Source organism: Malus sylvestris, chromosome 5, assembly GCF_916048215.2.
Source record: "Malus sylvestris chromosome 5, drMalSylv7.2, whole genome shotgun sequence".
Lineage (NCBI taxonomy): Eukaryota > Viridiplantae > Streptophyta > Magnoliopsida > Rosales > Rosaceae > Malus > Malus sylvestris.
Genome location: NC_062264.1, coordinates 34,351,478 through 34,378,299, shown reverse-complemented (window position 1 = coordinate 34,378,299; position 26,822 = coordinate 34,351,478). Strand labels below are relative to the sequence as shown.

Here is a 26,822-nt window from a genome sequence, read left to right as displayed (position 1 = left end):
ACCCAGTCTAAAATAATAGTCATTCCTCGTCCGACAGTCCAAACACGGACAGGCCAAAAAGGAAAAGGCCTGCATACTATAACACAACACTTAAGACTTATACAGTAATTAGTGATGCTGGTTTAAGTAGTAATAATAAATAAATAAATAAAACTCTTAACCATAGCCTGACAGAGAGGGAATACAAGAAAAATGATTCCTTTTTTTGTTGATTAAATAGAGATCTAACAAAGAATAAAAGGAAAAAGTAAACCAATAGATTCCATTTTTTAGTGAAGATATTCCTTTGGGCATAAAACAAAGTGCTTATGCATGATCCTATTTCATATGTTTCTTTAAGGCCGTATTCTATTGTACGAATTGGACAATGACAAACAGAACAAAGTAGTCGAATTAATTCCATTGCGCTGGATCTCCCGATGTACGGCGACTCCGTGTGTCTTTATATGAAGCTGGGAGGTGTTTGCTATGAAACTCTAGTGTGGAGAGAAAAGATGGGTTCAGAGATGAAGATACAAGTCATTTACAAGGACACAATTAAACCATCATTGCCAACTCCTCACCACCTTAGAAATTTAAGCCTTTCTGTTTTCGATCAGCTTTTTCCGGATATTTATGTCCCACTACTTCTCTTTTATCCCAACGACAATAATAAGTATTTTGAGGGCAAACATTCTTTGGTTGCCGAGAGATCCAAGCTTCTAAAGAAATCATTATCTGAAGCCCTCACTCGCTTCTATCCATATGCCGGAAATTTCCAGCACAACGCTTCAATTTGTTGCAACGACCATGGAGCTGCCTATGTTGAAGCCCGAGTGAACTGTCCCATGTCGAAGATATTGAACAAGCCCGAACTTGTGATCCTAAAACAATTGCTTCCAACTGTTTTAGACTCCTCACAAGCAGACACAGGCTATCTTCTACTCGTGAAGGCCAACTTCTTTGAATGTGGTGGACTTGCGATTGGGGTTGGCAGCTCACATAAGGTAGCCGATGCTTATACGCTAAGCAAATTCACTAGTTGCTGGGCAGCAATTGCCCGTGGTTCTAATACTATTACTGATCACATAGAGCTTCCTGATAAATTTGGTGTTGCAGCTTCTCTTTTCCCACAAGTAGATTTCTTGAATTCGCTTCAACCTGCCCTGGAATTTCCCCAAGAGAAGTGTATAACTAAGAGATTTGTTTTTGATGCCTCAAAGATTGCCGCTCTTAAGTCCAAAGCTGGTAGTGCCACCGTGGAAAACCCAACTCGCGTTGAAGTGGTATCAACGTTGATTTGGAAGTGTGCCATGGAAGCATCGAGATCAAACTTAGGTATTGTAAGGCCATCCGAGTTGTCTCAATTTGTGAACATTCGGAAAATATTGGTGTCGCCTTTGGCAGAAAACTTGTTGGGGAATCTTGTGGGGCTCTGTGTAGCAAAGACCGAAGCAAGTGAAGTAGACGATGTTCAAAGCTTGGTGACTAAATTCAGGAAAGAGATGGAGGAATTTAAAGTAAGATATGGAAACGGAATTAGCGGGGAGGAAGCGTGTGAGTTCTACAAAGAGTATGGACACCTTATGAAAAGGGATGTGGACCACTACAACTGCAGCAGTTGGTGCAGATTTCCTTTTTATGAAGCTGATTTCGGATGGGGAAAGCCGTTATGGGTGCCTCACATTGGAGGACTGAAGAATCTAATTCTATTGATGGACACAAGAGATGGCGAAGGCATAGAAGCATCCTTGACTCTCAAGGAAGAAGATATGGCTAAATTTGAAAGCAATAAGGAGCTTCTTTCGTATGCATCTGTGAATCCGGCTGTCATTTAATTAGTACCAGGCAAAATACATTTTCATCTTCTTCAATGAATAAAGGGTTTGTGTTGAGATTAAGGTCTAAACTGATTTAAAATAAATTTAATTTTGCTCGGCGTGGCCTTAGTTTGTTACAGATAAATGGCTGAGATTAGATGCTTGGTTATTAGGCTCAGATGTGAGCAAGTATCCTCTCTCAATTATATACTATTTGTGGATTACCTTAGAATAGGTTTGGACAATAAACGGGATCAAGTAAACACGTGGTAAAAACTGAGACTTTTTAACATATTCAGATTCCTAACGGGCAGACTGCTCGTGATGAATTGCAATCTACCATGAGCATCGACCATGGTAGAAGGCTTTTGACGAGATGTTTTGATTCCCCAAGATTCCCCACTTCTTTGTTTTGTTTATAGCATGGGGCAAAGCGTCATGTGTTCCCTAAGGGTGCGTTTGGTACGTGGGACGGGACGGGACGGAACGGGACGAGGCGTTTCGTCCCGCGTTTGGTGCGCCAAAAATGGGTGGAACGGGCTGTTCCACGGGACAGATTTTTGGTGTTTTTGCGTTCCACCTCCCCCCTGGAACGGGTTTGTTCCACGTCTGTGGAACACAATGTTTTACCATTTTAAGACAAATATACCCCATGTCTTTTTCAAAAATTACACCTTCGTTCCGTCCCGTCCCGTCCCGTCCCGTCTGCGTACCAAACGCACCCTAAGGTACCGTTTGGTACGTAGACGGGACGAGACGGAACGGAACGGAGGTTCCGTGTATGTTTGGTACGCGCAGGACGGTTGTTCCGCGCCTGCAAAAAACTAATGAAAAATGTTTACAATTAAAGAAAAACTAATGAAATCATTATCTGAAGCCCTCACTCACTTCCTAAACGGGATCAAGTAAACACGTGGTAAAAACTAAGACTTTTTAACATATTCAGATTCCTAACGGGCAGACTGCTCGTGATGAATAGCAATCTACCACGGGCATCGACCGTGGTAGAAGGCTTTTGATGATATGTTTTGATTCCCCAATATTCCCCAAGATTCCCCACTTCTTTGTTTTGTTTGTAGCATGGGGCAAAGCGTCATGTGTTCCCTAAGAGCATCCCCGATGAGAGCTCTATCCTTCATGAAGCAACTGCATTTGAAGCCATAACGAGAAATTTCATTCCCAATGAGCCGGAAAATGGGGCTAGATCCATCACTTGGGCTAACAACTTCCTTGATTGGGTGCAAAAAATTAAGCAACATCTAGCCCCAAAAAACAGTAGGTCCCACGAAAAAGTAACCCACGTGAGCCAAATTTTGCCACTCTCACCTACTTGCGAATACATTTATACTCCCATTTTTTTCATTTTTTAATTCTTTTTCTTTACATATTTTTGTTTCAAAGGTTCTCCTCCATTTTATTTGTATGTTTAATGCTTAAGACATAAAATGATATAATATGTTATACTAAAAGTGCTTACTTTTACTAATTTCTAAATAAAAACACAATAAATATTAAATTGAGATTAGAAGTTTAGAGACCTAAACTGAAAATATAAACAGACAACATACCTAAATTGCAAGGGCATTACTATTTAGTTATGAGATGAATCTTATCTTGTCTGATTTCAGAGAAACAAACCAACACAAAAGATTGAGATAAGAGAATCTAATCCAACGGTTTATAAGTCACTACTACAAAAGTGGCTTATTGTGTCGGTGGTTGGTGTTGGTTTTATATAATATACTGGCGGATAAGACATTTCCAACAGCCTTTTTACATGTTGTTGGAATTACTGTCAGTTATAACCGACATAAACTGTCTATGTCGCTTATAATCAACATAGACTCTTAATGTCGCTTATAACCGGCATAGTTTTTAATCTTTTTAAATGGTGGTGTCATATAAAAAGAGAATCGTGTCGCTTTCAACCGACATAAAGTTAATGTCGGTTAAAAAGAGAATCGTGTCGCTTCTACCCGACAATAGTAATTATTTTTAAATATTTTAATTCTTCTTGTCAAATGAAATAAATTGATTTTTAACAGTTTATCCAAGGGCAATGGGCGGGAAATTTCATGCATGCTAAATTTTGGGCGGGCCATTCTTTGCACAGAAAATAGTGATGTCGGTTATATCCGACGATGTAACCGACACTATTATGAAATGGTGTCATTAAAACCGATACAGAGAGATTCGGTGAGGGATTTTAGTGGAAATTATAGAGAGATAAATAGAAGGGGAAGGATTGGGGGATTAGAGGGATGGTCATAGAGAGAGAAAAAGTGAGGGAGGGAGGGATGGGGGTTGATTTTTGGGTTCTTCCTTCCAGATTTGTTCCGTAAAACCTCTTGGGTGCAATTCAATAGCCTCCCCCTTTCCCCTGAACGAAAAATTTGAAGCCCACAACTCAAAACTCACTCATATGTTGCCCCTCCTTGGCTTGCCATTCTACTCATCTCCCAATTGTTCTTTCTCTCCGTTCAATTCGACTTCAATGAGTTCTTTGTTGTCCTCATGATTTCCCAGTGGGATTGAAATTTGGGACTTTGTGGTACTCTCTCTCCCTCTCTCTCTCTCTCTCTCTCCGATATGTATGAATTGAGTTCTGAAGTGCATGTGCAAGCGAGCGCATTCTCTAACCAAGCTTTCAAGGGGAACTCATCAACGAGTTGCTTGCTAAGGGATTACAGAGACTACCAAAATAAGTGAGAACTATATCTACTTGAGCAATCCTTCCTTTTAGAATAGTCTCAAAAATTCATCATATATCAATAATGTCTAAGCTTTACGAATTCACTTGTAGAAATGGAGCTGATATTATTGAACTAAACATGGTAAATACCAATATTAAACTAAACATGGTAAATACCAAAAATATATGATAATATTTGGGAATTTCTTGTATATTCATTAATCTCCAAAGTGGAGTATATATAGGAGTTACAATTGGTATTACATATGTACTTCACCAATGTGGGAAAATAAACTACTATTTACATTTTAACTAATGTATAACTCGCAACACTCCCCCTCAAGTTGGTGCAAAGATGTCACGCATGCCCAACTTGTCAAGCGAGTCGGAAAACGCACTATTAGACACAGCCTTAGTAAGAGCATCAGCCAGTTGATCTTCAGATCTCACAAACGGAAACATAATAATTCCAGCATCCAATTTTTCCTTAATGAAATGTCAATCAATCTCCACATGTTTTGTTCGATCATGTTGCACTGGATTATGAGCAATCTCAATAGCAGCCTTGTTATCACAATGAAGTTTCATAGCACCTTTGTGTTTAAACCCAAGATCTCTCAATAATTTTTCCAACCACAACAACTCACATACACCATGAGACATACCACGAAACTCAGCTTCTGCACTTGACCTAGCCACCACTTTTTGTTTCTTGCTTCTCCAAGTAACTAAATTACCACCCACAAACATAAAGTATCCAGATGTAGATCGCCGATCAGTGATAGAACCAGCCCAATCTGCATCTGTATACCCTTCGACATTCAAATGATCATTCTTGGAGAAAAACAGGCCTCTGCCAGGAGCCATCTTCAAGTACCTCAAAATACGAGTTACTGCATCCATATGAGCTTCACTAGGTGAGTGCATAAACTGACTTACCACACTAACTGCATAAGCAATGTCAGGGCGAGTGTGAGACAAATAAATTAATCTCCCCACAAGCCTCTGATACCGTTCCTTATGAGTTGGAACTTGATCTGGAAATAAGCCCAGACGATGATTCTGCTCAATCGGAGTATCAACAGGTTTGCAATCTAACATTCCTGTTTCAGCTAACAAATCAAGAACATACTTCCTTTGAGATAGAAAAATACCATGCTTGGATCGTGCAACCTCGATTCCAAGAAAATACTTCAATTCACCCAATTCTTTCATCTCAAACTCAGTAGCTAGGTACTTTTGAAGGTGTTGTATCTCCTTTTGATCATCACCAGTCACTATCATGTCATCAACATAAATAATCAATGCAGTTAGCTTACCATTTTGTCGCTTTAGAAACAAAGTATGATCTGAATGACTCTGGATATACCCAAACTTCTTCATTGAACTTGTAAACCTCCCAAACCATGCTCTAGGAGATTGTTTCAAACCATACAAGGCCTTTCGTAACCTGCATACAATACCTTTTCCAGGAGATGTTCCAATACCAGGTGGGAGATCCATATACACTTCCTCCTTAAGATCACCATGAAGGAAAGCATTCTTAACATCAAACTGCAACAGAGGCCAATCCTGGTTTGATGCCAAGGACAGAAGAACACGCACAGTATTAAGTTTGGCAACAGGAGCAAAGGTCTCCTGATAGTCCACCCCATAGGTTTGAGTATAACCCTTAGCAACTAATCTGGCTTTATACCGATCAATAGAACCATCTGCTTTGTGCTTAATAGTAAACACCCATCTACATCCAACGGCTTTCTTCCCGTTTGGTAACGGAACCAAATCCCAAGTAGAATTCTTTTCCAAAGCTTCCATCTCAACTTTCATAGCATTAACCCACTTAGGGTCAGACAAAGCATCTTGCAATTTTGTTGGAATTGATACACTAGATAGCTGACATATGTAAGATGCATATGATTGGGACAAACGATGAGAAGACACATAATTGTTGATAGGATATTTGGCTTTGGCATGCATATCAGGCTCATATTGTACTTTAGGTTTTCCACGATTAGCTCGTGGAGGCAACTGATAAGTAGAAGAATCGTCAGAATTTACCTCATGTATGCCACCATCTTGTACCAAACAGTTAGAACAATCATCACTGGACGAACCATCATCAGGCAACTCGTTAGACATATCAGCAGCAGGCAACCGATCATCAGAAGGTAATTCATCATAAGGTAATTCATCAGATATATCAGCAGCAGGCAATCGATCATCATCTGTGGTCGACTGATTAGTATCACGTAAAATAATAGGTTCTGTTCCCAACTCTGTCTGTAACACATTATCCATATCATCTCTTCGAATATGCACTTCACTCCCCCTCTCCCCCTGAAGTGGAGAGTCGGAAGAGGGCTTCACAAAATACGAAACTTCCTCATGGAAGGTGACATCCATGGTAATATAAGTTTTTTTGAGTTGGAGGATGATAACACTTATAGCCTTTTTGATTGTTAGCATACCCAATAAAGACACACCGGAGAGCACATGCATCAAGTTTACTCCGCTGATGAGAGTAGACATGCACATACGCAATACACCCAAACACTTTCGGAGGAAGCTTTGAGATAGAAACAAGAGAAACATGTTTTTGTAGCACATCAAACGGTGTCTGAAAATCAAGAACCCGACTTGGAACACGATTGATCAAATACACAGCAGCCAAAACAGCATGACCCCATAAATGATTAGGAACACATTTATCTAACATCAAGGAGCGAGCAACCTCCATTATTTGACGATTCTTCCGTTCGGACACACCATTTTGTTGGGGTGTAAACGGAGTAGTCGTCTGGTGAATAATACCATGATCACGAAAAAAACATGCCAAAGTGTGATTCACATATTCTCCTCCGTTATCAGACCTGAAGACCTTAACTGTGGTCTGAAACTGAGGAGATACCATTGTACAAAATTCTTGAAGAAGTAACGGAACATCACTCTTATTTTTCATCAAGAACACCCAAGTTACCCGAGTACAATCATCAATAAAAGTAACAAACCAACGGAATCCATTAGAAGTAACTTTTGCAGGACCCCACACATCAGAATGTATCAAATCAAATGGTAAAGTAGCTTTAGAATCACTTACAGGAAAGGAAGCACGATGACTCTTAGCCATGACACATGTTTCACACTTGAACTCTGAATCACTACAAGTGCGAAACAAAGAAGGAAATAGATGCTTCATATAACTGAATGATGGATGTCCCAATTGTCGATGCCACAACCAAATTTGATGTCTATTATCCACTTTAGCACTTAAAACTTGATGATTATTTGAACCGGAAACAACAGTATCCTCCATAGTCAAGATGTACAAACCCCCTATCCTTTTACCATAACCAATTATCTTCTGAGTTTGAATATCTTGAAAATAACAATACGTAGGATAGAAGTGAGCAGAACAATATAAAGTATCAAGAAATTTTCCTACCGACAAAAGATTGCACTTAACATCAGGAACAAGTAAAGCACGGACCAGTGATAAGGTTGGAGTCAAAGAGATAGTGCCTTCACCCTTCACAGGGGAAAGTGCTCCATTTGCACTAGTAATATACGGATCACGAACATAATCACATAACTCATCAAACACTCTAGGGTCACTCGTCACATGATCAGTGGCCCCAGTATCAATTATCCATTTATTTGTTCCACCAAGATGCATAACAACACTACGATTATATTGAGTCATTGAACAAAATCACGAACAATAAAGGCACAAAAGATACGCAGCGGAATGAAAACAATTTACCAGAGACTGGAGCAATCACTGTTCACGTCACTGTAGCAAATACTATTCACGGCGCTGTAGCAATCACTGTTCACGCAATGTTGAAGGCCACTGTTCACGGCACTGTAGCACGATACTTTTTTTTTTTTTTTTTTTTTTTTTCACACAGAGGAAATCACGAAAAATGTGGGCACAAAATTTAAAGCACACAGGGTCACCAAGAGCGAACTGCTCTGATGCCATATTGAACTAAACATGGTAAATACCAATATTAAACTAAACATGGTAAATACCAAAAATATATGATAATATTTGGGAATTTCTTGTATATTCATTAATCTCCAAAGTGGAGTATATATAGGAGTTACAATTGGTATTACATATGTACTTCACCAATGTGGGACAATAAACTACTATTTACATTTTAACTAATGTATAACTCGCAACAGATATCATGCCTTGACAATTTGGAAGATGACGCCCAAAATTTAGCACGTGGGAATGGGTAAAATATGAAGACCTCAGAAATGGGTGAAATTTGCTTTTGAACTCTTATGAATGTATATTGGCAGATAATTATTAGTTTTGTTCATTTTTATTTATTCAAAAATTGAAATTGTCGTTTATATATATATATATTTTAATTATTAACATATTTTTTGTCGGTTGTGAACGGCAAAATGTATCTTTATCCGATGGGAAGAAAGTGTTAGGTTTGTTTATTTTTATTTATTAATGGTTAGTGGTGTCGGTTAGGAGCGACACAAACCTGTTTTATCTGAAGGTCTGTTCCAGTATTTAATGTCGCCTGTAACTGACACTATTGTCCTTTTTTTATTTTAAAACGCTTTGCGTTTTCTTGGCAGTTTAAAGGGACTAACCGACAGCAAAAGCCTTTTCGTGATGCAAGCAATAATGTCGGTTCTTTTATCCTCCAATAGATGATTTTATGTTGGATTTTTGCTAATATCTGACAGTAATAGGCTTTTCGTGTCGTTTTTTCAAATGATACTAATGGGTACATTTGTAGTAGTGAGTGAAGAAATCTAACTTTGTAAGAATTTTAAATTTTTTAGGTTGAAATGTTCATAAATTTTTTGAGATAACATGTCAAAAAATCAACTTAAGAAAACTTAACACAAAAAAGGTTTATCCCGTAATCAAATCACTACATAAATAAATATGTATAGCCCCATATAGAGCCCAAAAGTAAATGGCCCCTTATTGGGAGAGATTTTTTTATGAAGCTTTAAAAATTCCTCGGAGCTCTAAAATAAGTTATATCCACCACTTTTCAAGCCTCCATTACAACGTAGCTGGCGATTTTCTAACAACTTAAGTTGTTGAGGCTATATGCTATGCAATTGGTTTTCATAATTGACTATTAGGTTTCATATGTTTCTTTGATGCCATATGGTAACAATAATATGATATATTAATTAGTATAATAAAATAAAGTGAAAAATTCAAAGGAATCTCACATTGTACTAGAGCTGTTGTCATGTGCGGAATGTGAATATTTATATTGATGGTGTTTGTTATGAAACTCAAGTGTTGAGCAAAAAATGGGTATCGAGGTGAAGGTCGAAGTCATTCACAAAGAAACAATTAAATCCTCTCCAACTCCTCCCCATCTTCAAACTACCAAGCTTTCTGTTTTCGGTCAGCTTTTTCCTGATATATATGTCCCTCTACTTCTCTTCTATTCTAAAAAAGGTAGTGCTGCTGAGGTCAATATTAATACCGATCACCATTCTTTGGCAATCGAAAGATCCAAGATCCTCAGAAGATCATTGTCTGAAACCCTCTTCTATCCCTTTGTAGGAACTTTCCACTATAATGATTCAATTGATTGCAATGACCATGGGGCATCCTTTCTTGGAGCCCAAGTCAACTGTTCCCTATCAAAGCTTTCGGAAAAAGCAGATCTTAGAATGCTAAACAAGTTGCTTCCAATTGATGGGGAATAGCAGTCACAGGCTATCTGCTTCTAGTCTGGGAATTTTTTTTTCAAATGTGGTGGAATGGCATTGGAGTCAGCGTTGCACATAAGGTAGGTGATGCGTCCACAATCAGCACATTCATCAAATCCTGGGCTGCAATTACGTTTGGCTCCGATAATCATGCAGTGCTTCCAGGAGAATTTGGTGTTGCAGCGTCTCTTTTCCCACCACAAGATTTTTTCAACACACCCCAACCTACTTTGGATTGAACCCGCTCTGATACCAAGTTGAATATCAGAGTGCTCAACGAACAATACTACAAAATAATAGGAATATTATTAAACAAACGAGAATGCCGGAACAGCTACAAAACTCTAAGAGACTACATTGTGAATGACTTCATTCTCAACTGAATAACAAGCATGCTATTTATAATAAACTAACCCTGATCCTAAAAAGTAAGAAACCGAAACCCTAATGCTAACGGGTTAAGCCAAGAAAACCAAACATTCAAATAAACCAAAATACAAATATTTTCCAACATCCCTGTCAAACTCATGCCGGTACACGTTATGAGTTTGCCAACAAGCATATGTGGATGCAAGCTTCCAAATTCCAATGTCAATGCCGATGCCGATACCAATACCAACTTCCAAACAAACAATAAAAAAAAAACAAATTTTTTCTTTGCCCGTATGGGCCCCAAACAAGCAACCAATTTTATCTTTTTTTTTTTTTTTTTCTTATTCCTTTTTTATTTTCTCCCTTTCCTTCTCCTAAATCCAATGATCTCAAACTCACAGATGTCGTCGCTGATAAATCCTTCATCTTCGTCAAGTATCCTCTTCCTGTTCCCACTCCTGACGGTACACACGCCATCTGCAATTGCTTTTCCAAAAAGAACGATCGATCCAAGTCTCCGCTCTTCTTCTCTTCTCTTCAAGAGACTTCCCCACATCAGACTCTTTCCTTGCAAACAATCAATACCAACTAACAAATCTAAAACGATAACACAAACAGTGGAAGATGACGGAAATAAAACTGATACAAACAAATTGATACCAATGAGAACGGATTGAACCCACTCTGATACCAAGTTGAATATCAGAGTGCTCAACGAACAATACTACAAATAATAGGAATATTTTCCAACAGAAGATACGTGTTTGATGCCTCAAAGATTGCTGCTCTAAAGTGCAAAGCTGCCAGTACCACAGTCCCAAAGCCTACCCGCGTTGAATTAGTATCTGCTCTCGTTGGAAGTGCACCATGGAAGCATCAAAATCAAATTTTGGTTTCATAAGGCCATCCGCGTGGTGTCAAGCGGTGAACATACGGAATAGACAATTTCTCGCAGTAAAGGCCACAGAAAGTGAAGTAGATCACGATCTTCAAAGCTTAGTTGCTAAACTAAGGAAAGGCATTGACGAATTTAAAGTGAAATACACTAACACTGTTAGTGCGGATGATGCATGTGAAATCTTCAAAGTGTATATGAATCTGTTAGCAAGGGATGATATCGAAACCTATAGTGACAGCAGTTGGTGCGGGTTTTCTTTCTATGCCACGAATTTTGGATGGGGAAAGCCATCATGGGTTTATCAGAGAGTGGAATCAAGAATATGGTTGCGCTGATGGATGTAAGCGGCGGCGATGGTATAGAAGCGTCGTTAACTTTCAATGAAGAAGACGACCATATTCAGAAGCTCTGTTGCATATGCTTCTCCGGATCGGTGTTTCAGGTAGTACAAAAAGAAAAACTTCTGTAAGAACATGATTCTTTTGGTACTAAAAGAACATGATTCTTTTGATGCTTGCAGTCATTGTACCAAAAGTGAAATAAAAAATGGGCTCTTTCCTTGCTACATTGTTTTTTGATAAACTTTTTAGGCGCACCATCCCACTGCCAACATCAATAATATTGTTCCTAACTTAACTATTTATTATTAAGCGCAAGATTTTTTCATAGATAATGTAATAATATTAAAAGTGAACCTTCCACTCATAAACTATTATTTATTTTGTTATTTCTATGTAGACATCGAATTTCGGTGAAATAAATATTTCCAACACATGAAAGTTTCGAAATGCCAAGGCATACGTGACATGCACCATGTGTCTCACAATTTGTACACATGGATGTGACTCATCAAAATCGGACGAGTCAACACTTGGCAGAAAAGAATTATTTGATTTTAATTTAATTAAATCAAAAATTAATTGATGGAGTCAAATCACGAACCGTCCCACAAATTGAGTCATGGTTCTTTCATCAATTAATCAAGCCCAATCAAGGACAAATCTTTCGTCTATATATATGAGGCTCCAAGACAAAGAAAAGGGGCCGGAAAATCATTCACACTCAGACGTTGAAGCTTTGAAACTCTGAAGCTCTCAAGCACTCAAACCCCCAAACACTCAAACACTCAAGAAGACTTGGAAAACCCGCTGCGTTCTTCGTCAAACCTGTGAAGACCACCAAACACCTATACACGTGCCGGTTCCTCCATTGCCAAGAGCCAAAACCTTGCAACATCCGTTCATTCAAGATCAAGTCATCACAACCCTTGGATCAACAACACTACACACCTTACATTACAGAGATCAAATAAGAGGATCAAGTTGTAAAGAGATTGCAACCCTACAATTACATTAATAAAATTATTACTTAGTACACGTGTTCTTATTTCATTTGTCACATGATTTTCGTGTTTAATTACACTCTCCTTCATCTGACTTTATTCTCCAACGATTTTTGTTCTCTCTCCGACATGAGACACTATACTCCAACAGTTTTCAATAATTGATACTTCGTTTTTCCAACGTATATATGTAGGATTTTCTTTCTCATATATTCGAACAAGTTACAATTATGAGCGCAACCTAGTGAAATTGTTTAGGATTCCTTACGTTCATGGAATACTCTGAGGGGGTGTTTGTTTTCCTTCACTAAAGTTCACTGGACTAGACTGGACTAAGACTTAGTCCAGTCTCGTGTTTGTTCCCCATGGGGCTTAGAGTTAATGAGACTAGCTCTCACTCGCCCCGACTAAAACAGGGCCTAGCTAGTCTTAGCAAAGCCCCCCAAAAACCATGGGATTGCTAATCCCGTCTCCAAACTTGCATAGAACGATCGCATGCAGCAAGGCTTGTGAACTGCAAATCTGCAAAAATGCTTCTGGGCGACTCTGTTTGCCAACCCATGTCCAGATCTGAAACCCAGCCTCACCCACCGCCTAAATCTCAACACCAAAATTCAAAAACATATATGCAAAATGATGATAAACAACAATCCCAATAGCAAAATTCTTCCTTATTCCCGAAAATTCCTAGAAAATTTCGGAAATAATGGATAGAGAAGGGGAGAGAGTAGCTTTGGGACAAAGAGATATGGAGAGATAGAGAGGGAGGGGAGAGTAGCATGGGGACGATTTGCAAGAAGAATCATTTGAAGGGTGTTGTGTTGTAGGAAAAAAGATGGAGAAAAGAAGTGACGGGGACGAATTAAAGAGGAAGAAAAGGAAGAACTCTCTAGAGAGAGAAATAAAAAGGAAAAAGCTTGATTTAGTAATAAAATATTATTGAATTAATAATAAAATATTATTAGATGTGTATTATATAATATAATATTATAGTTATTAGTTATTCTGTTTTTTAGTCCGACACTGCACCAAACGCATCACTAAATCAATCCAACTTAATCTAGTCTAAGCCAGTCTAACTTATTCCCTAAGGTTAGTCCAATCCGAGATAATTCGGTACAACAAACGCACCCTGAAGGTCTTCCCACAAACTATTGTCAGGTGACATGTACATACCCACTGATGTTGTGTTATGTGATCAAAGGGACATTTCTTTTTTGCAATTAAGATAGTATAAGTGGAATCATTCGTCTAATAAATGCTTGCCGAGCATTTAAAAACTGAATCATTCCTCTAATAAACACTAATCACGTGATGAATTGATTACAAGCGAGATTGTCTCTCATGTTCTTGGGGGTGTATCATTTTATTTAAATGCATACCTAATCAAAATGCATGCCTAATCAAATAAAACAAAAGAACTGCAAAAGGTGAGGGAGATCTAATCGTATATTTAAATATAATAGCTTTTAAAGGGAAGGGACTAGACAATACAAAGCGTGGTACAACTATATCCCTACACGAATGTAACACAATATATAAATGCACGGTGGGTACTTACCAGCTAGGGATCCAGCAAAAAACACATGGAAGAAAGCACATTCTTGCTTGATCGAGAGATTATTTGCTTAAATTATATTTGTTAGCCCGGTGATGTAACAGGTTGATGGTTGGATTTCTTCTATATATATTAAGCATATAATCTCTCTATCAAGCAAGAATGTGCTCTCTTCCATGTGTTTTTTCCTGAATCCCTAGCTGGTAAGTACCCACTATGTGTTTGTATATTGCAACGGTCAATATAAATATAGTACCTTTAAATTTATTAGGAATCCAACCATCAACCAAGCAAGAATGTGCTCTCTTCCATGTGTTTTTTGCTGAATCCCTAGCTGGTAAGTATCCACTATGCATTTGTATATTGCAACAGTCAATATAAATATAGTACCTTTAAATTACATCATGTAATTTACAAAATATTGTTTAAAAGCATGGTCTCCTTGCATTTCTTTTTAAGCAGACACTTAACTAATATATGATGGACCTTTGAAATGCCAAAAACTCTCTTTTTGGATGCTTTCAAATGATCTTTTCTTTCCGCGAGTCTCGTGAGTTACACATGTTTTTTTGGTATACCAATGAGACAAATATATATTATACAGGGGAACAAATTGTTGACTACAATTACAAATGTGGTACTCATTGAAGATCTCTCATCTCATTAATGTGGGACTCATTCTCAATATATAACCAATTGACAATATGAATAGTACCCCAACTAACGTATAAGTTTATGCAAAATCCCTCATATCATTAATGTGAGACTCATTCTCAACATATATATTGAAGGTCCTGCTATGATTATGAAACTCAAATTTTGTTAAGCATTGAACAAAAGATGGTTTCAGAGATGAAGGTTCAAGTCCTTAACAAGGAAACAATTAAACCATCCTCTGCAACTCCTCCCGACCTTAGAAATCTTCGATTCTCTATTTTTGACCAGTTCGAACCTGAAATTTTTATCCCTCTACTTCTCTTCTACTGCAACAAACCTTGTGCTGCTGTTGCTGATGATCAGGAAAGATCCAACTTTCTAAAAACATCATTATCTGAAGCCCTCACTCACTTCTACCCCTTTGCAGGAGAATTTCAAAGAAATGATTCAATCTGTTGCAATGATCATGGGGTTGCATTTCTTCAAGCCCAAGTCAACTGTTACATGTCGATGGTTTTTGACAAACCAGATGATGGGATCCTAGAACAATTGGTTCCAACTGATAAAGAATCCACACTTTCAAACACAGACTATCTTCTACTAATCCAGGCCAACTTCTTTGAATGTGGTGGATTGGCGATTGGGGTCAGCTTTGCCCATAAGGTTTCCGATGCCTTTACAATATGCAAATTCATTGAAAGATGGGCTGCAATTGCCCTTGGCTCGGCCAGCACTACTACTGATCATCACGCCGTGCTTCCCGGAGAATTTGGTGTTTCAGCTTCTTTGTTCCCACCCCTGGATATCTTCAACTCACCTGACTTTGCAGTGACATTGTCTACTGAAGGGTCTATAACTAGGAGATTTGTCTTCGATGCCTCAAAGATTGCTACCCTCAAATCGAAAGCTGCCAGTACCACTCCCAACCCAACACGCGTTGAAGTAGTGTCAGCGCTCATTTGGAAATGTGCAATACAAGCATCAAGATCAAAATTGGGTATTATAAAGCCATCCATGTTGTGTCCGATTGTGAACATGCGGAAGAGATCGAGGCAGGCCTTGGCAGAAAACATACTGGGGAATTGTGTGTGGTCCTTTGCAGCAATGACAGTGGAAGGTGAGATAGAACATGAAAGCTTGGTTGCTAAACTGAGGAAAGGCATTGAGGAACATACAGAAAAGTATCCTAATGGAGTTAGTGGTAACGATATAATCGAAGCAGCCAAAGAGTCTGGCGGCAGTAAACTCCTGGAGAGCGATGATATAGATATCTATACTTGCAGTAGCTGGTGCAGGTTTTCCTTCTATGAAGCAGATTTCGGATGGGGGAAGCCGTCATGGGTGAGCGTTCGTAGTCTATACAAGAATACCATTCTGTTGATGGATATGAGAGATGGCGATGGCATAGAAGCATCCTTGACTCTCAAAGAAGATGACATGGCCCTATTTGAAAATAGTGAGGAGCTGTTTGCATATGCTTCTCCGAATCCAACTGTCATTTTGTGAGATCTCGCAATCCTTTTGATGCTTGTACTTTATCTGTGATTTCATTTCATTTTTCCTTATTTGTATACATAATTATTTAACAAAATTGGTGCGATGCTTCAATTATATAAATAAGAGCAAATACGAATGTGACTGATATACGAGGAATGCTTGGCTACTAAAGGATGAGGAGGTTCCTTCTCAAAACAGTTTGTGGTTGATTCAAACATGTGAACTTTCTCTTTTCAGACAATGTTTATTTCGGAGATACGGAGTTCCAGCATTTTTTTGAATTTGCAGTATTTTTATTTCAGAAATTGGGTTTATTTTGGATGTTATAAAGGTTGAAATTAACGAATCGGAATCGGTATTTTCAATCCAAATTGCACTCAAACTTTGAGTGATAAGTTTTCTAACCAATAATCACTGTTGTAGAAAAAGAATTGCAAGAGGTCTTTGTCATGAAATTAAAGTTTGGACAGCGGAGCAAAAGATCGGTTGAAGTAAATTAGCAGCAAATTATCGGATCTGCGGCACCGTTATATATGGAGGGTCTTCGTTGAGGAACAACTGAACCTCTCTGTTGTTTTTTTTTAATTTTTTTTTATAACAGTTTCAACCTGAAGTTTTTAGAGAAATTTTATTTGAACCCATATAACCTTACTCTACACCCAACTTAAATTTAAAATGTGAATGGTCAATTTTACCCTATTGTATAATTACCAAATACAAGATGAAATCAGAAATCAAACTAAAATTTATCAATAAACCCACTAATCAATATACCCACCTCCGGTTCCAATGACAACTGAGGGCCTAAGTTAATTATTATTACTAGTGTATGTGTATGTATAAAATGATTTTGAGTCCTATAATTCATGCAGATTTGAATTACTGTGGCTAAAACCCAAGTGATGCCTAAGAATATGGATTACAACTCCACCACCCAATACACCTAATCTTAAAACCAAGGTAAAAACTTGATATTAAAGCATTTGAAAAACGCTACTGCATTTGTTTATGAAGCGGCGATGGGATAAAAACAACGGGAATGCAATTCAGATAAAGCACACAAAGATTAAAACCAACTCGATTTCTATTGTAAGAGAAATAAGCATATTGGTTTAACATTTCAATCTCAAATAAGCACAAAAACATCGTAATATATGAGTTAATTACTTCATCTAATCTTGTCTACTCACATAACTTCCCGATTCCAGATTGCTTGTTTGACCAATTCATCAAACACGACTCCATATATGTATGGACATTACACTCTCAATCAACGAGTTGTGGAAAACAAGTTGTAGAACACTGATTTTGGATTTTTATTTTAAAATGGGTGAAAAGATAAATTTGCATATTATATTAGGTTTGTGAGGGTAGTTTAGGTAGTAAAATTGGGTTTAAAGAGATATTGATAATTTAATTAAAAACTATATGGGTGTAAAGAATAAGTTGGGTGTAGAAAGATGTTATATGGGTTCAAATAAAATTTCCCAAGTTTTTATCCCACTAATCTTCAATCCCAAGAATAAAGGTCTCTAACCGGTCAGGATCATGTCGAATTTATGCAAATATATGTATATTGGTCATACAAGTGTTTATTGATAGGAAAATGAAGGGTGTGTTTAGTATTATTTTTTTATCTAATTTTTTGTTTTAAAAAAAATGATAAATGTAGCTAAATTACTTAATATTCATTATTTCTCATGTTTTATGAGGAATAAAGTTTATGTCCCCCTCTTCCGGACGAGGTATAAACTATTTTTTCTGATTAATTTCCCTCGTACCGTCAATGTTTCAAAAAAGAAAAAGGGAGATTATATTCACACACCTCAAATTACTTTTCTCACTCTTTTTATTTTTTAATATTTTTCTATCAAATGTTAGTAGCGTGTAGAAAATATTAAAAAATTAAAAGGTGTGGGAGAAATAATTTGAGGTATGTGAATATAATCTCTCTCAAAAAAAAAAAAAATACCAAACAACCCCTAAGATTTCATTTCTGAGATATAAATGATTGAGAGGCAAACAATTTACCCGGTTGCAAGAAAGCACATGGCTAGAAGAAAATGTCACGCCGCCCAAATTTAGTTACTAACTAGCCTTCATGCAAGCGCTCAAGCTTGTGCATAAGGCATTTTTTGAATCATGGCGTGCTACTCGCGACTTACACGTTTTGAACGTATTTATATGCGTGAATTGACAAAAGAAAAGTCAAATATTTGAAGTAAATAAATAATCTTAGATCATGCTAGAAAAAACCCCTCACAAACCAATCAAAGCAGCTGAATTCACATAATAAAATCAGTCTTTCAATTTCCATCTACACTCTATTAAATTTACATTAAGAATAGAGAAAATAATATTTAATAAACAACTAATTGAATCACATTATTGCTAGCCCATTGTGAGGCTAAGCCCACCCCCTCCCCTTTAGTGTAAATAATATCGTTTGGTAAAAAAAAAATCATTTGACAACTAATTTAATCACATTATTATGCGCATATGAAAGATCTTTTTTATAATCGGCATTACACGTCTCTTAAGATGTTTTGAACATGTTTAAAAATAGAGAAAATAATATTTAATGAACAATTGATTGAATCACATTATTGCTAGCTTATTGTGAGGTACTAATTAAAAAAAACTATACAAAAAGAATTAATTATTCAAAAAATACTGTTAAAATGATGAAAATACCCATGCTGTTGTAAACATTCCTAGTTTAAGTATGATTGTGTAAATCCTAGATAAGATTTGATTCTAGTTATCCTTTCCTATTACAACTTGTATTACTTGGAGAAGAAGGAATATCTTCTCTCCCTTTACTACTATAAATAAAGGCACAATGTAGGAGGGATAACAACACACACATTCCCCTACAATTCTACAAACACACATCTCTCTCCTCTCTCTCTCTGCCGCCGGCCCTAGTCCCTCTGTCAGATAAAATAGACCACAACACGTTATCAGCACGCTCCTACCGCTGCGCTTAGGAATCTGACGTTGGAGATTTTTTCTGCATCAAACCAGTTCATCCATATCATCACGCAATCAGGTTCTTTCCAAACAACGGCTTTTAACTCGATATTTTGCAAGCCCTGATAGCATGAACATTCACCATGATGCATGACCCAACTTTACGTTTAACGTATTTTAGATTTTACATAAATTGTGTATGCTTCATAATCAAAATTGCTACAATTATGTGAATTTGATATTTGTCATGAATTGAATCCTACATATGTACATGCATTGAAACTATTATTTGCATATGCATCAACGTAAATATGTGATTCATTAAAATTATACATGCATATAATATAATTGAATACAAAAAAAAAAAAAAAAAAAAAAAACGAAAAAAAAAAAAATATTTTAGGGCTGCACACAGCAGCCCATTCCCCTCTTCTCACCCCGTGGGCCTGTAATCCCACCCGAGGGTTCTTGGCCTATATTTTTAGGCCCCGAGATTTTATTATTTAATTTTTTAAAAAATAATATGGGTTTTTATATTTTCACCCACACTTTAATTTGGCCCCGAAGACCAAAAATAAATTAATTCACTTATCATTATACAATATTTCTGCATATATTCTTTGCATATTTGTTTGCATATATATTTGTGTTTGCCTGCAGGAATATATGAACCTGAAGTTCATAATTACTTTGAAACCCGAAGTTTCTTCTAAACATGCCTTGTTTGAAAACCCGAAGTTTTCACTTAAATATATCACCCATGAAAACCCGAAGTTTTTCATGCAAAATTAAACCAATACATGTCTATTAGAACCTGTATGTTCTACTCCTATGTGAATGGATTGATTTTTCTCCATTACACTAACCACATCTTGTTCATCCATTTTGTGATAGGAACATGTCGAATTTGAACAAACTCGACTTCACCGCTTTGGAGGTTTATGGAAGGAACTACCTCAAGTGGGTTCAAGATGTGAAGCTCCACCTCACTGCAAAGAACTTGCGTCCTGCTATTGAAGAAGCAACAGATAAACCTGTTGGCGAGGCTGAAAAAGCCACTGCTATGATCTTCATTCGAAGACATATCCATGACGCTCTACAAACTGAGTACCTTGCTAAGGAGGATCCACGTGCATTATGGGTCGCTTTGGCTGATCGTTTCGATCACCAAAAGGACATATTCTTGCCTGAAGTAAGACACGACTGGCAGCACTTGCGCTTCCAAGACTTTAAGTCTGTGAATGAATATAATTCTGAAGTTTGTCGAATCCGATCACTTCTCAAGTTTTGCAATGAAACTTTGACTGAAGAGGATCTCCTGGAGAAGACCTACTCGACCTTCTCTGCTTCTAATATTGTCCTGCAGCAACAATATAGAGCTCAGAAGTTCACTAAGTTCTCGGATTTGATCTCTGTTTTACTTCTTGCTGAAAAGCAGAACCAGCTGTTGATGAAGAATCATCAAGCTCGACCTACTGGGGCTACTGCTGTGCCTGAAGCACATTATAGCACTAATCAGCACCCAAAACGCCAAAAGAGGCGTGGTAAGGGCGGCCAGAAGCCATCCCACCAAGGTCAACAGAGCCAAGGCCCATCCAAGGGAGGAAACAAAGCCCAGAAGCGCCCAAACCTCGCTCCCAAGGCCCCGAACTTCAAGAATAAAGGCAAAGCACCTACCACAATGAATGACGATATGTGCTATCGTTGTGGTTCCAAGGACCATTGGTCCCGTATTTGCCGTGCTCCCAAGAAGGTTGTGGATGCATATCATTCTCGTCGTACGAAGTTTGAATCAAACTTCCTGCAAGTGGACGAACCGGAGACTACAAAGATGGAGGTTTCTGATTTTCAGGAGGATACCACTCCTATGGAAGATTAGAATCTTAGACATAGACTTATTTTTCAGTTAAAATAAGACAATTGGGGCCGAATTCCACCTTGTGGCCGAACCCCACCTTGTTTTTTGGTTGATTTTGAACAATTTTCCTTTATGTTTTGGATTATTAGTTGGCGATTTATTTTGGATATTAAGTTTTTTCCTTGAATAAATGAAATTATTTTGAATTGATACTTGTTTTTATAAACTTTTATGCATGTGACCGATTCAAATTAATTTTTCATTCTAGGTATGACTAGTGGGAAAGTTAGTTGTCTGGCAGATAGTGCAACCACGCATACTGTTTTGCGTGAACGCATCTATTTCACTAACTTCGTACCTAAGAATGCACCTCTGACAACCCTCTCAGGCCCATCCAACCTGATCGAAGGATACGGTAAGACACGTATAATGTTGTCCAATGGTACAATCTTGACCATTGCTGAGGCACTCTATTCTCCACGTTCCGGAAGAACGTTACTAAGTTTCAAGGACATTAGAGATAACAATTACCACGCTGAAACCCACGTAGAAAACGGAGTTGAATTTCTGTGCGTAACTTCCTACGAATATGGCCAGAAGCGTATTCTAGAGAAGATGGAGCGTAACCCGAGTGGTCTGTATACTACGACCATACGCCCCATAGAATGCCACTATGTGGCCGGCCCTACCATAGGGACCGCGCACGAAATTACACTTTGGCATGATCGTTTGGGACATCCTGGACGAATAGCGATGCGCCGTATCCTCAAAACTTCACACGGGCATCCACTAACCCGAAGCTTAGGTTCGATCCATGAAATTGCATGTCAAACATGTTCTATGGGAAAGCTTATTACTAAGCCTTCTTATGACAAGATTCGTTCGAATCCTCCCATTTTTCTACAACGGATTCAGGGGGACATTTGTGGACCGATTCAACCTCCCTGCGGACCATTTAGATATTTTATGGTTTTGGTTGACGCTTCTACATGTTGGTCACACGTGTGCTTGTTGTCCACAAGGAACGCTGCATTCTCCAAACTGTTGGCTCAGGTTATCAAGCTCAGGGCTCACCACCCTGATTATCCGATCAAATCTATTCGATTGGATAATGCTGGAGAATTCACATCTAAAACTTTTGATGACTATTGCATGTCGGTTGGGGTTGAAGTTGAACATCCTGTACCCCATGTTCACACTCAGAACGGCCTGGCAGAGGCTTTCATTAAGCGTTTACAAATGATTGCTCGATCGTTGGTCATACGTACCAAGCTCCCGATCGCTGCTTGGGGCCATGCAATATTGCACGCAGCAAAATTGGTCCGCCTGAGGCCTGTTGCGACACAACCATTTAGTGCCCTTCAGTTGGTCACCGGATGCGAACCCGACATATCGCATCTGCGCGTTTTTGGTTATGCGGTCTATGTGCCGATCTCGCCGCCCTTACGTACAAAAATGGGGCCTCAGCGAAGGATGGGAATCTATGTCGGATATGATTCTCCTTCGATTATTCGTTACTTAGAACCTTTGACAGGCGATCTGTTTACCGCTTGTTTCGCGGATTGTCACTTCTATGAGACAGTCTTCCCGTCGTTAGGGGGAGATAAGAACGTCAACGTTCCTAATGAACGACGCGAATTATCGTGGACGACTCCCACTTTGTCTCATTTAGATCCCCGCACCGCTCAGTCTGAAGCTGAAGTGCAGCGCATATTAGATCTCCAGAGCATAGCTCAGAGCATGCCAGATGCTTTCACCGATCTAGCGCGCGTGACAAGATCACATATTCCAGCTGCGAATACGCCTGCAAAGATGGATGTACCAAATGTACGACGGACTACCCTCCTGGAAGCCCGGGACGCCAATTCTGGTGATCCACGTACATTAGCGGCTAGCCAATCATCTGCCCCTACACAAAAGCGTGGCAGACCCTTTGGTTCAAAGGATTCACACCCCCGGAAGAGGAAAACCACGGCACAAGGTCCTGAAGAGCCTACCGTGAATCCGACTATCGCTTACTCATTTTACCCAACTCATGAGGAAATTCTAGATTATGGAAGCGTCCTTGAAGAGACGAATCCTCCTCCCGAGAATCGTGAGATTTCGGTCTATTATGCTAGCTTAGATGATGTGTGGCGTAGAAATGAGATGATTGTCGACGATGCATTAGCATTTGCAGTAGCTACTGAGATCATGTTGAGCGATGACATTGAACCGCGTTCCGTTGATGAATGTCGACGTAGAGCTGATTGGTCAAACTGGAAACAAGCAATCCAAGTCGAACTTGATTCACTTGTGAAACGTAAGGTGTTTGGACCTGTAGTTCCTACTCCTCCACATGTGAAGCCCGTTGGCTACAAGTGGGTTTTCGTTCGGAAGCGTAATGAAAAGAACGAAATTGTGCGTTACAAAGCTCGTCTTGTAGCACAAGGTTTCTCACAACGCCCCGGGATTGACTATGACGAAACTTACTCACCCGTTATGGATGTGATTACTTTTCGATACCTTATCAGTTTGGTAGTTTCCGAAAAACTGGATATGCAGCTGATGGACGTAGTAACCGCGTATCTCTATGGGGATCTTGATACGGAAATTTATATGAAAGTTCCCGAAGGACTTACATTGACTGGTTCAAATATTTCCAAACCCCGGAACACGCTCTCAATTCGGCTGAGGCGTTCACTATACGGTTTGAAACAATCCGGAAGAATGTGGTATAACCGTTTAAGTGAGTATTTGACTAGTCAGGGATATGTGAATAACGAACTATGCCCTTGTGTGTTCATTAAGAAGTCACATTCCGGATTTGCGATTGTTGCAGTATATGTCGATGACATGAATCTCATCGGAACTCCTGAAGAGCTCGCGAGAACTGCTTCGCACCTGAAGTCGGAATTTGAGATGAAAGATCTAGGTAAGACTCGATACTGTCTCGGTCTCGAGATAGAGCATTGTTCGGATGGAATCCTAGTACATCAATCGAACTACACCCAGAAGGTGTTGCGCCGTTTTAATGAGGATAAAGCGAAGCCTTCGAGTACTCCTATGGTCGTTCGTACGCTAGATGCAAAGCGAGATCCCTTCCGTCCGAAGGAGGATGATGAAGAGATTTTGGAGCCTGAAGTTCCTTATCTAAGTGCGATAGGCGCTTTATTGTACTTAGCTCAATGCACTAGACCCGACATCTCCTTCGCTGTTAATCTTTTGGCAAGATACAGCAATGCACCAACACGCAGACATTGGAATGGCGTAAAAGACATCTTCCGTTACCTTAAGGGTACTACGAATTTGGGCTTATTCTATCCCTACGAATCCTCGAGTGATGCCGCACCCTATGCTCATCGGGTTGATTCTCGCCTTGTTGGTTATGCCGACGCTGGATACTTATCTGATCCGCACAAGGCGCGTTCTCAAACGGGTTATGTCTTTACCGTTGGAGGCACCGTAATATCTTGGAGGTCAACTAAACAGACTTTAGTTGCCACTTCGTCTAACCATGCTGAAATTCTCGCCTTACATGAAGCAACTCGGGAATGCTTTTGGTTGAGAGCAGTAGTGGGCCATATTCGAAGCTCCTGTGATCTTCATCCCGCCGTTAATGCCCCGACGACGATTTTTGAAGACAACGCAGCTTGCATCGAACAGCTCAAGAAGGGTTACATCAAAGGAGACAACACCAAGCATATTGCGCCGAAGTTCTTCTTTACACATCAACAACAAGAGCATCAGAAGATTGAAGTCACGCAAATCCGATCACAAGACAATCTGGCCGACCTCTTCACCAAATCACTACCGAAGGCGACGTTTCAGAAGCTTGTTCATGGAATTGGTATGCGTAAACTTTCTGAGTTGTAACTTTACTATTTCTCTTTGGAATTATGTCAAACTCAGGGGGAGTATCTTCTAGATACTTGCTTGATCTTAATGTACTCTTTTTCCCTACGATTAGGAGCATTTTTCCCACTGGGTTTTTTTTTTGCTACCTAACTAGGTTTTAACGAGGCACCCACCTTGGGCTGGTCATATCCCTGATGACGTCCTGTAGACGTTTCTTTTGACTTTGCATTTCTCACGCATTTTTCCTTAGACTATGGATTTTGTCCCTACTTGGGTTTTTGCCATAGCCTTAGGGTTTTTTAGTGAGACTTACTACTTATGCAAGTTCCTACCTTATTGAGAATAAGCGTTGTTCCTTGGAATCAATGCCGACGAGTCGACTTCCTCAACTTCTGCATGATGCTGAATCTACCTTGAGTATTTACCCACTCAAGGGGGAGTGTTGTAAACATTCCTAGTTTAAGTATGATTGTGTAAATCCTAGATAAGATTTGATTCTAGTTATCCTTTCCTATTACAACTTGTATTACTTGGAGAAGAAGGAATATCTTCTCTCCCTTTACTACTATAAATAAAGGCACAATGTAGGAGGGATAACAACACACACATTCCCCTACAATTCTACAAACACACATCTCTCTCCTCTCTCTCTCTGCCGCCGGCCCTAGTCCCTCTGTCAGATAAAATAGACCACAACACATGCATTATTTTGGGCTGCTTTTTAAATTTTTGTTTTGGGGGCATTTTTGTCCAAATATTTTTTGGTGAAGCTTGCGACCCCAAAAGAGGTTGTTGGCTTTATATATAAAGATTACACAAATACAGTATAGGAAAGAAGAAGATTTCCATTAATCCATTGTGTTCACCCTGCCTCTTTTATATAGAGAGTGAGGTGGATCTGGAAAGCTTGGTTGCAAATTTCAGGAAAGGCATTAAGGAATATAAAGAAAAGTATCCTAACGGTGTTAGTTGTGAGGAAGTACTTCAAAGCGTCAAGGAGTCCGGGAACATCCTGATAAATGATAGTATAGTGACTTATAGTGTAGCAGTCGGTGCAAGTTTCCCTTCTATGAAGCAAATTTTGGATGGGAGCAGCTGTCATGGGTGAGAATTCGTAGTAGTCATGAATTCAAGAATGCGATTATATATATGGACACAAGTGACGGTGTTGGCGTGGAAGCGTCATTGATTTTCACAGAAAGAATAAATGGCCATAATTGAAAGACATGAAGACCGGTTTGCATATGCTTCTGTGAATCCGCCTGTCATTTTATTAACATCCCCTTGCTTTTCTTAGATGGATGCGATTGTAGATGTTTGAATTGTTGTTTCGATGCTTCTACTGTCTGTGATTTCATTACTTTTTCCTCCTTATTGGTTAAACAAAATTGATATGTTTTTAAGCCTTATATTAGAAAGTAATGAATGAAGGAGATGTGTTTCACCCTCCGTGTATTTAAATTATTATCTAACATGACCGTGACCTATATATGAAGAGGGTAATTGCATACCAGCACAGTTGACTTCAAAAAAAGAAGCCTGGCCATACTAAAAGCAATCATGCGCCGCTTGCTTGCAGATGCTTCTCTATTTAACTCTGTAATTAATTAGCATGATCTTGCCACCT

The 26,822-nt window shown here is 38.8% G+C and overlaps 3 protein-coding genes and 1 pseudogene across 3 annotated transcripts; all 4 read left to right on the top strand.

Moving 5' to 3' along the window:
- The first annotated feature begins 454 nt into the window (after positions 1-454).
- LOC126620658 (BAHD acyltransferase At5g47980-like) lies at positions 455-1,817 on the top strand. The gene has a single exon (XM_050288876.1). It carries the CDS (start codon positions 495-497, stop codon positions 1,815-1,817), a length of 1,323 nt encoding a protein of 440 aa, XP_050144833.1. The 5' UTR covers positions 455-494.
- A 7,427-nt stretch (positions 1,818-9,244) lies between these two features.
- On the top strand, positions 9,245-11,984 carry LOC126622812 (vinorine synthase-like; annotated as a pseudogene).
- Positions 11,985-15,192: 3,208 nt separating this feature from the next.
- Positions 15,193-16,848, top strand: LOC126624078 (BAHD acyltransferase At5g47980-like). The gene has a single exon (XM_050293087.1). It carries the CDS (start codon positions 15,214-15,216, stop codon positions 16,534-16,536), a length of 1,323 nt encoding a protein of 440 aa, XP_050149044.1. The 5' UTR covers positions 15,193-15,213; the 3' UTR covers positions 16,537-16,848.
- Positions 16,849-19,232: 2,384 nt separating this feature from the next.
- Positions 19,233-26,303, top strand: LOC126622811 (uncharacterized). Its single transcript, XM_050291524.1, has 3 exons — positions 19,233-19,579; positions 20,395-21,164; positions 26,080-26,303. Exons 2-3 carry the CDS (start codon positions 20,399-20,401, stop codon positions 26,301-26,303), a joined length of 990 nt encoding a protein of 329 aa, XP_050147481.1. The 5' UTR covers positions 19,233-19,579; positions 20,395-20,398.
- Positions 26,304-26,822: the final 519 nt, after the last annotated feature.